The sequence below is a fragment of the Mesoplodon bidens genome, assembly GCF_964165515.1.
Source record: "Mesoplodon bidens genome assembly, chromosome: 8".
Lineage (NCBI taxonomy): Eukaryota > Metazoa > Chordata > Mammalia > Artiodactyla > Ziphiidae > Mesoplodon > Mesoplodon bidens.
Window position 1 is genome coordinate 80,023,742 of NC_138165.1, and position 11,210 is coordinate 80,034,951.

General features: G+C 42.8%; 1 protein-coding gene across 1 annotated transcript in view; it reads left to right on the forward strand.

Moving 5' to 3' along the window:
- KIAA2012 overlaps positions 1 to 8,628 on the forward strand; it is a gene marked incomplete at its 3' end in the record, with an annotated part of 124,556 nt that extends 115,928 nt beyond the window's left edge. The window contains 6 exon segments of the mRNA XM_081241611.1: positions 730 to 844; positions 2,349 to 2,686; positions 4,563 to 4,744; positions 5,379 to 5,548; positions 6,371 to 6,590; positions 8,490 to 8,628. Of these exon segments, the coding sequence (XP_081097737.1) occupies positions 730 to 844; positions 2,349 to 2,686; positions 4,563 to 4,744; positions 5,379 to 5,548; positions 6,371 to 6,590; positions 8,490 to 8,628 (1,164 nt within the window).
- Between the last annotated feature and the right edge of the window lie 2,582 nt (positions 8,629 to 11,210).

Here is an 11,210-nt window from a genome sequence, read left to right on the forward strand (position 1 = left end):
TCTCTAGTTGTGGCGAGTGGGGGCTACTCTTTGTTGCAGTACGTGGACTTCTCATTGCTGTGCCTTCTCTTGTTGTGGAGCACAGGCTCTAGGCGCACGGGCTTCAGTAGTTGTGGCACATGGGCTCAGTAGTTGTGGCTTGCGGGCTCTAGAGCGCAGGTTCAGTACTTGTGGCGCACGGGCTTAGTTGCTCCACGGCACGTCGGATCTTCCCAGACCGAGGATCGAACCCATGTCCCCTGCATTGGCAGGCAGATTCTTTTTTTCTTTCTTTTTTTTTTTTTTTTTTTTTGCGGTACACGGGCCTCTCACTGCTGCGGCCTCTCCCGCTGCGGAGCACAGGCTCCGGACGCACAGGCCCAGCGGCCATGGCTCACAGGACCAGCCGCTCCACGGCATGCGGGATCCTCCCGGACCGGGGCATGAACCTGCGTCCCCTCCATCGGCAGGGACTCTCAACCACTGCGCCACCAGGGAAACCCGGCAGGCGGATTCTTAACCACTGAGCCACCAGGGAAGTCCTGTTTGTTTGTTTTTTGGCCATGCCACAGGGCTTGAGGGATCTTAGTTCCCCGACCAGGGATTGAACCCAGGCCCCGGCAGTGAAAACGCCGAGCCCTAACCACTAGACTGCCAGGGAATTGCCAACATAATCTCCCTTTGATGGGTTTTTTTTTTCCTTGCTTTCTACATATATCATGTTCCCTTTCCTTAATTTTTCACCTTTAGGAGATGGAGTTGATTGACAAAGCCAAGAGAAAGAGAAGAACCAAGACAGATAAGTCCAAGGCACCCAAGAGGGAGAGAGAAGGAAAGCTCCGTGGGGAAGCAGAGGCTGCTGTTGGTAAGGGACCATCCAGGAGAACACACCTAATGGTAGCCAGGAGGTGCCATGGAGAATCAGCATGGATCCTATGGGACAAACTATCTGTGTTGAGTCTCCTTGACTACCACAGCTGAGGTGTTGTTGAAGCCTTACTTCATGTCAATATCTTGGGAGATAAGGATAGAGGAAACCAGGGGACCCTAGGGACCTGTAATCAGCAAGAGAGAAAATTACAATAATAACACTAACACCTATTAAATGAATACCCACTGAATTAGGAGCTCTGCATTTATGACGTCATGAAATCCCCACCACAGCTCCATAAAGTAAGCGCTATTATTATATCATGTGGAGAGGTTGGGTGACTTGCGTAACATCAAAGAGATCAAACGGTAAATTGGTGGACCCAGGGTCTGGACCTGTCATTTGATTCCAAACTCATAACTCTCAAACACTGCCTCTGTGAATAATAAATATGTCATAATCTGAGAATTGGTCCGTGAGAGCATTTGGGAAGGGGAAAGTTGCAACATGCTCTGAATGGTTACTCCAGCTGTCATTTTTCTTCTTGGTTCCTTGTGTTGCACCTCACAAGGAATTCAGGTTCCTATGCTTCTGGGGACTTTCTTTCCTTTTTTCTTTTTAATTAATTTTTATTGGAGTTGAGTTGATTTACAATGTTGTGTTCTAAGGACCTTCTTTAACCTAAAACCTACACTCATGCTTTCCCCGCCATATGAAGACCCTTGAAACAAATCAAGGGCTGTCAAAAAGGATGACACTGGATAGTTTCCTGGGTCAGATCTTTTCTTTTTTTTAAAATCCAAGTGTAGTTGATTTACAATGCTGTGCCAATCTCTGCTGTATAGCAAAGTGACTCAGTTCTACACATACATTCTTTTTTTATATTCTTTTCCATTATGGTTTATCCCAGGATGTTGAATATAGTTCCCTCTGCTCTACAGTAGGACCTTGTTGTTCATCCAGATCTATTTTTGAGATTTGCTTTTTAAAGTCTTGCTGAATTTACATCATTGTAGCCCGTAACTTGAGTAGCATTGGCAGGACTGGGAAAGGAAATACTTGTGGCCCCAGAGGAGAATTGAGGAAGAGGCCTTAGAGTATGGAAGGTTTAAACTTTACCAGGTTACAAAGCTGCAACCTCAAGCTAGACTCCTGAGGCATGACTTTCCAGCTGTACCTATAGGTCTTCCCTCCAGAGAGTCTTACCCCCACCATAGGTCAGGGTGTATCAGAAGTTCTTTAGTAGCAAGACTGCTGAATTACAGTTGATCCAAGTAGGATAAGACAGTTTCTCAAAGGGTAGTCTATGGACTACCCTTCTCAAAACGCTTGGAGTGGTTGTTAAAATGCAGATTCCTACAGAATCAGACTCTAGGGGTGTGGCTCAGGAATCTGCACCCAGGTGATTCCATTGCACACGGAAGTTTTAAAGTTACTGAAAAGGACGCAGAGATCACGTTGATTAGCTATGTCTCTATCCCCCATCACTCTCTCCCAGGAAAGTCAAAGGAATCAAAGGCTGAAAAGAAATCAGAGCTAATTCCCAAAGAAAAAAAACCTGGAGTCAAAGGGAAAAAGACACAGAAGGAAAGGAATCTGGAAATAGTAGCAGAGCTGAGTGGGCCTGATGTCATTAACTCTAAGAAAACTAAAGACACCTCAGATGGAGGTTTCTTTCCTTCAGGCTCTGTTGTAGAGGACCCTTGGCTTTCTTCCAAATTTAATGCCCCTGAGAGACAAGTTTCTATAGATGGAAGATCATCGCCCACCCAGACTGCAACTGTCCCTGGGAACATGGAATCTGAAGAAGAGGGAAGCCATAAGGACCCTTCCAAGGTAGGGTCCAATATTTTCACCTTGGCCAGAGGGATTTCAGTCCTCACTGGTGCAACTGCAGAGGTGGGAAAAACTGCCCTGAATTACATTGCAGTTACTGAAACAGCTCTACTACATAGTGGCTTTATTTGTTCTACTTTGGTACCTTCTGACCCTTTAAGAAGCCAGATCTGATCAAAGACACAGGGTGGCAAAGCCCCTCTGAAATGATGTATTCTGTGAGGCTCTCAAACTACTAGGGCAGGTACCCACCCATAAAGAGCAGAAAGTTGGCACAGCACCCAGTTGTGAGAGGTACAGGCCTCACAGTTACAAGGAAAGGTGAATTCAGGCCTCAGAGCCAAGTACATATTCTTGACTTGGCCTGGAGTTCATGTATTGCTTGTCTCTCAAAAGCTGCAGAAATTCCTCCATTCCTAATCTGCTTTTCTGCGGCACACATCTGGGCCATGGGTAACTTATACACACACACATCTATCTCCCTCTTCTTTAAACACTGCAAACGTACCCACAGCTAAACCACTATGGTTAAACTCTCATAAGTTACATGCAAATATGGTACAACTCTGCTGAATTTCATTTAATCTTTACAGACACACTTGTGACCCAGGTATGATTCATCCCATTTTACAGACCTAGAAGCTGAGGCTTAAAAGAGTTAGATGTTTGTTGCCAGAAGTTACACAACCATCAAGTGGTAGAGCCAAGACTTAGATCTTTCGACTCCAAAATCAGAGCTCTTGTCACTATTTTAAATTATTGTGTATTTATTTATTTTACAGCCTGTGGTCTTCCAAAAAGGATTTCAGAAAGATTTTTCCCTTCTAGTTCTCAATCTTCCTAGCTGCCTAGACTATAGGATTCTGCTTTATACAGCAGATGAAAATTTTAAGCTGTGGGCAGAACTTTTCTGAGCCTGCTATAGACTCAGAATTTCTAGATTTAGCCTCAGCAAAGGCTAAAAAGCAAGGAAGTATCCACCCCAAGTTGGATACACAGAGTGCCCATGGAAGAGTTGCCATTCAAGGTTCCCCTCATGAGGATATTTCTGACTGAGGAGGAGGCATCAGGAAGAAAAAGGAAGCTAAGACGCTCTTCACAGAAACTAAGAGAACGTTTCATTGGAAAAGTGGATTTGCATAGGATTAAATATGAGTCTGACACATCTACACCTAAGTCTGCCCCTAAAACAGCCTTTTTCTAGAACCTGTGGTTCTGAGCCTTGGTTTCACGTTAGAATCACCGGAATATGCTTTTTTTAACCATCAAGAAAAAAGTATATTAAAAAAAAAAAAAAAAAGGAGTTCCCTGGCGGTCCAGTGGTTAGGACTCCGAGCTTCTACTGCCGGGTCTGGGTTCGATCCCTGGTGGGTGAACTAAGATCCCACAAGCCCTGTGGCGTGGCCAAAACAATTAAATTAAACTTTTGAAAACCCATCAAGGCCTCCCACCTAGGTATTCTCATTTAATTGGTCTGGGTGGGGCTTTTGGCCTCAAGTACTTTTTAAAAGCTCCTTGGGTGATTATAACGTGCATCTAGACAAACGATGTACCAGACATTATGTTGTCTCTTTCATTATTTCAGTTAATTCTGGTAACAGCCAGCTAAAAGGAAGACAATATCTGAGAAATTAAGTTGTTATCCCCAAATTCTGAAGCAAGTAAGAGAGAGACTTAGATCCAGGTCGAGCAGATCCCAGAGCCCAGGCCAGTGGTGGCAGAGTTTATAGAGTTTATACGGCTGTGGTCAGAGTGTGGAAACCACCTAATCTCTAATTAGAGGCAACATCCCGTGGGTGGAGGATGGCTCGTTGCCGAGACAAGGTCCCCGTGATTAGCGTACGTCCCTTGCACTAAGAACACTCTGGTTCCTTAGGCCCTCCTCGCTAAGAGGGAGCCAGAGAAAGTTTCCTGGGCCAGGCTGCGAGCAGAGAGGGCCGAGATGAGACGGCTGGAGGTGGAGAGGAAGAGAAGGCAGCAGGAGCAGCTGGAGAGGGCAGAGATGACGGAGGAGCTGGAGCTGGAGCTAGAGCCGCAGAGCCACACGCAGGAGATCCGGTGGGTAGGGCGGCCACGGCGGCCACGGCCACGATAGGAAGCAGAAGATAAGGCAAGGGTTGACTTCCACTAGGGGTAAAGCTGGTTCTGAGGTTCATGCCCTGAAGTAAAACAGCACGTCTCATTTTTCACTATCCTGGTTATCTCAGGGACAATCTGGACCAAAGATAAGATGTGGTGTCTTGAACCATTAGGGTTACTCCAGATAGATGTTCACGGGATCTTCCCGGGAGGGCTTTGAGATCCGGTCCAGCAAACATTTGTTGCGCCTCTTGCCACATGTGTGTGCATTGTGTTCGGCTCTTCCATAGGCCTCTAGGCTCACTGAATCTTCACAACGCTGTGAGACAGGAATTTCAAAATCCATTTGATAAGAATGGAAAATGAGGCTCTGGGAACTTAGGCCCCCCGTGCCAGAGCACAGAGCTGCGTTGAAACTTCCAGGCTTCTAGTTCCAGGCCTGTTGTGTATCTTGCTTCTGCTCTTCAGTTAGGCTTCCCTTAGAAAACGAGTCTCCTCTGAATGGGACGCTCCGTGTGGCCTGCAGCCTGCAAAGCCTCCATCAGAGGCACGGCTTGTCCTACAAGGACAGTGTTTTCTGCCATTTCCCTGACCAATTTGTGGGTTTTCTCAGCTTGAGCAAACAGAAACTCGAGGAAAAACAGCAGAGGCAGGAGAAGGAGGAGAAAGAGCAGTGGCTCCAGTTGCAAATGGTCCAGGAGAGAGCTCGGCAGCAGCAGGAGTTCGGGAGGAAGCTGCAGGAACTGCAGAGAAAGCAGCAGCGGGAGGAAGCCAAGAAGGCTGGTGAGGGGGACTCAGCTGTCTGCCACGCCCATCTATCTGGGACAGAAGTATATTTATCCCACTGTGGGTGTCCATTTGACTCTCCCCAGTTATTCCTATCCTAGGTCTCAGTGTGAAGCACTCTAAATGGATAAGCTGATTTTTTTCAAAGTGATTAATATGTGTGACTCTAGTGAGTTGAGATATTAGATCAAAATAAGAAAGACTCGCTTGTGGAAATGACTTTTGGGTCCCACTCCCAATTCAGTAATCTCCTGAAGTGGGACCCTGCCCCTTTCATTGCCCTTCCAGCATTGCTCAGAATCTGCCTAAATTGGAGACATAGCCCTGCTCCTTGCTTCCTTCCCTAGCAGATGGAAACAGTCAAACATCTGGATAACTTCAGGGCAGCCTTTCAGGTGATGTGTGGAATCTCTACGGCCTCACGTTTGAGGAGTAGGAAAGCACTTTAGCAGATGACACTCTGTAGACTGGTCAGTCCAGCTGAGTAAGCACCAAGTTTCTCCAGACCCTGCTGTGACACCTGTTCCCAACCCATCTGCATACCACCCATGAATGTACCAGGCTCTGGAAACTTCTTCCCCAAGGTTTTGTATTCATTGCACACAGTGCACTGCACATAGTAGGTGCTTGATAAAGGACTCTTAAGTTAGTAAATTAACCCAAGGTAATCCCCACAGAGGATCTGGCAACCTGCTGTCAGGTAAGCTACAGAATATCTCATTGGGAGTCCCTGGGAATCACAGACTTGAGAGTCAGATCAGAGTTGTTTTCCCCAATAATGAGACCCCTGCTGAGCCTACCTGCCTTTCTATTCTGCAGAGGCAGAGAAGCAAAGGCAGAAGGAATTGGAAATGCAGTTAGCAGAAGAACAAAAGCGCCTGATGGAAATGGTTGAAGAAGAACGGCTGGAGTATCAGCAGTGGAAACAGGAAGCAGAAGAGAAGGCTCGGCTGGAAGCAGAGGACAGACGGCGAAAGGAAGAGGAAGCAGCAAGGCTGGCTCTGGAGGAAGCCATGAAACAAGTCCAGGAACAAGCCAGGTATTTGCTATTTGGGCAACAGTTGCAGTAGTGGGATTGTTCAAAGGCTTGACTGCCTGCTACTAGTACTAGCTTTGCACTGCCTTTGGGCGCGTGAAGTTCTCCCACTTCCCATAGCATGGTTTGGAAGAACTAAAAAATAGAGATTCTCCTGCTGCAAAGGTCACAGAATTTCTTGATGGCTTAAAGAACTCGTACGGAAGCTAGAAGGGAGTTTACAGATCATCTATCTCAGCCCTCTGGTTCACAGATGAGAAAACCAAGTCCCAAAGAGAAGGACCTTGATTAGGGCTAACAGTGACTTAGGGGCAGTACCAGGACCAGATCTAAGACCCCCTGGTCCTGAACCAGTACCTTTCTCAGTAAGTATTTATTGGGTACCTATTATGGGCCAAACACTATTCTGGACACTGGGAATTCAGGGGTAAACAAGACAGATGTCTCTTCTCCCACAGCATTTACATTCTAGGGGTGGGGGTGGGGAGACAGACTCTAAACAAAGATTTTTTAAGCTGGCAATAAATGCTATTCAGAAATTCTTTAAAGATGTGATAGGATTGCAGGAGGTTTAGTTCAGATGGATCGGCCAGGGTAACACCTTAGAAGAGGTGATACATAAGGTGAAACCTGAATGATGAGTTAGCCACATAAACATCTGGAAGAAAAATATTCCAGTAGGTAAACAGCAAATGCAAAAGTTCAAAGAAAGGAATGAGGCTGGCATGGTGGAAGAATAAAAGAAAGCATGGCTGGAATGAAGTGAACAAGGCACAAAGAATACTTCCAGATGAGGTCAGAGAGGTAGGACTTGTGAGGAGAAATAGCCCAGAATCAGCCATCAGGGGACAACAGCATTTCCCCCTTAGTTCTCTTGCAATAGTTATGATCACTGCATCATTCTGCTAAAAGAATCTCTTGAGTAAAGTGGTTTCAATTGACTCTTTAAAAACCAGGTCCTCCGTAGTGGTTATATCATAAATTTCCCCTTAGTGAAGGCAACAGTCATCCCCCTTTCGAACCATTAAAAGTGAAGGGTAAAGAAGCCCAACACAGAAAACCACAATTCCAATCTTAACTGTAAACAATTTACCCCTTGAAAGTTATTTTCTACAACTTAAGCTTAATCTAAGCTAATAAATACTCTTTAGGGGACCAAAAAAAGCTAATAAATACTCTTTAGGGGACCAGAAAAAAAGCCAGAACAACTCTATTTCAAGGTATTCCACCTAACCTTGAGTTGTTCCTCTCCTGAAACATTCCTCAGCTGTTATGCGAATTACAAAACAGATCATTAGGGAAGACTTGATTCAATTTCAAAATTATGTGTTCCATGTATCATAGCAGTAGGGTTGGGTTCATAAGTATTGAAACCAAAAGCAAGCTACTGGAGTTGCAGTTTTCCACGAAAAGAAAACTGCCAAGTAGTACGAGGGGAAGTTGAGCAATTTTTCAACACTAATCCAAGTAGCTGAAAGCAAAAAACCAAGTAATTGAAGGGTTATGTGAGGGGTGTGGAAGAGCCTCATTCCAGCAAGGGTTAGGAGAACTTGATGCCAACTAGCTTGATTTCGTCTTCACTTGTGTGACATTGGCCCAGGTACACTTAACTTCTCTGGCCTGTTTCTTCATCCCCAAAACAAGGGAGTCCCTTCCAGCAATACAAATTTAAGAACTGTTACACCTTTCCTTTTACTCTCCTAGTAGGAGGATCATGATACTCTAAACCTCACATGTAAAGTCACTAAATGAACAGAGTATGATCTTCCACTAAAATGCAAGATCAGTAGCCGCAAGTCTAACTGATGATGACTGAAATCCAAAATTCTTCCACGAGCTTATAAGGACAATTTCTAGGATGCTTAATCAGTATTGTGGTTGCGGGTGGGGTTGTTTCCTTAGGCAAAAAGCTGCTTTGAAGAAACATCTTCATTTCCACCAAGAACTCCGTAAGGAAGCCAATGGCCTACAGTGGACACAGAACATTTCCAGACCATGGGTCTACTCTTACTTCCAGTTCCTACAAGTACCAAGACCTTAAAACTAGAAGAAAACTAAAAAGTTAGGAGGTGGTGACAGAAAACGAGTAACTTCCTTCTGTAATGAAGTTCCATCCTGAGCTCAGTTAGCTCCGTTTCATCTGGTTCACCTCACCTCACCCCACACTTCACTTCACTCTAGGCCCTCCCTCCCCACCACCCAAACCTTACTCAACCCAAACTTGTCACACACCTAAATCCTTTATGTTCTCTGGAACCACGTAAATCCAGAAGCTTTGGTGCCTAAAATTAGCCAATAATTTCATAATTTGTTTGAATTTCAGTAAATTTCAGCTTAATTTCAGTAAGACATTAACATAATCTTAGGGTAGCTGAAGTATTTCATTTCAGTGTCTCTGAAAGAGCTGTAGGTAAATGGAAATTCTATAATGCAATAATTCTGAATTAGCAAAGAGGAGCTAATTCATGTATTTACATATTAAGAATTTTATTATAATTTATAAAGCAAAACCACATCCATTTCCTCCTAAGGATCTAAAGTTTAATTTCTACTTAAAACAAGGTAATCACTTGATAAATATTCATTTGAGCAAAATGAGCTGTTCTGTGAGGGCATTCTCACACCCTCAAAGTACAGATTAAGAGCTGCACTATCCAAATAAGTAGCCACAGGTAGCTATTTAAATGTAAGTTAAAACATTCACACTAGCCACATTTCAGATGCTCAATAACCAGATGTGGCTACTGGCTACTGTAATAGAACATTTTCATCCTCACAGAAAGTTCTATTGGACAACATTGTATTCTAGAGCCCAGAAAATTAACCGATCTTGAGGTTTTGCTCCTGTCTTGAAAAACCAGCCACTCACATAATTTCCCCATTTATAAAATCACACTGATCCTATAAGCGTCTTGATTAGATAATGTGTCTTTAACATCTCCTTAATATCAGTAAGTATCTGATAAGTATCTATCATAGATTGATCATTAAAGGGGATGAAGGACCTTTAGCAAATAAGATTATGTAATAAGATGTTAAAGCAAGCAGTATCTGAACCTGAATTTTCCCACGAATTTCCTTTGGCCCTATTCTATACTTCACTGTCTACAGCTAAAAAAACTTAGTATTTGCAGATGATTCCCTCAAGTCTCCCACTAATGCTTGTAAGGTGCTTTCTACAGGAACTGCGCTCCCACAATCCAGAAGTCAAGCTTAATTTTGAGTCTGTATTGCTGTGTTATTGGACTTGCATAGATTTGATGCTTATTTTCAAACACTTGCTTTATATAAAATAGAAATAAAATGGCCAAAACACTGGCTATCACAGTGAATTTAAATATGCCACTTAAAACTTCTTCTCAAACTTGTCGATCCTACTTGCACATTCATTCATTCATTCAATTCATTCAATAATACTTAGGTGAGAAAGGAGCATCTCAAATAATTCAACCAAGAAGAAAGAACACTCAAGGAAAACATCCTTGCAGGGGAAATTACCATTACTGATTTTATTTTCTCCCTTCTTTTACAAATTTAGGATGTTGCAGTCAAGCACCAGGTAGAGAGGCTACACTAAATGGTATTCGAGGTCCCTTCCAAATCTGATATTCTATTAATCGCTGCTGTGAAAAGCCTATTTTATCAGCACTACTAACCAGATAAGCACATTTTTCAGTTAACCATAGCAGACTGCAAAGCATTTAGAAGAATCCAATAAACTAAAATCAAGAAAATTATATCCCCCAGATTATATTATAGTTAAGCTCCACCACCTAAATGCTGAGAGCCCTCAGAAAGAGATGTAAACAAAGCTAAGATACCAAACTACATATTCACGCATTCTGGATAGCTCAAATAGCCTATGAGGTTTGCTACTCAGGCCTGACAGAAATGTGCAACTCAATGAGGACTTTCTAGAAATGGGTCTGACTCCTAGTTACTATTTAATATAATGATAAATGCCAGGTAATGGTCTAAAAGCTCTAATTTAGCTAGACTATATATGTACAATACAAATAATTTTTCAGTTAGGGTCAAATATAAGAATTTATAAGGCGAGCCAATTATTTTTCAATAGGGGACTTGAGAAGGGATTCAAACTATAACAGGTTATAAAATGCATTAGAGATAGGTCTTATTCGCTCTTCTAATGTAGTTAGATGACATTCTATTTGGAATAATATGAAATAGGATTATGTATATGCACAGATATACTGAATTCTGTGATTCATTAAGGATTTAAAAGAAAAAGTTAAGCCCTCTAATTTAGGAACTAATTTGGTATTTTAATTTTATACAGTTTAAAGAGAGGATATAAAGAAATAAAAGAAAATATAAACAAAATATACCAAACCTTAACTAAGCAGAGAACATTTTGTAAATTGTTAAGGGAAAAACTGAAATTATCAGTATCAATTAAGAATTTTTGGCGTGCCCATTTATTCAACATATTGGGTAATTGTATCATATATATGCACCATACAGGAATATCAAGTTTTTTAAAAAAACAACACTGGGTATTTAAAAAGGTATTGTGGCCTTAATTAAATCCTCAATTCAGAAGGCACTTCAGTAACTTTCAGGGCTTCAAAGTCATGATCGTCATCACTGCACAGTACTAAA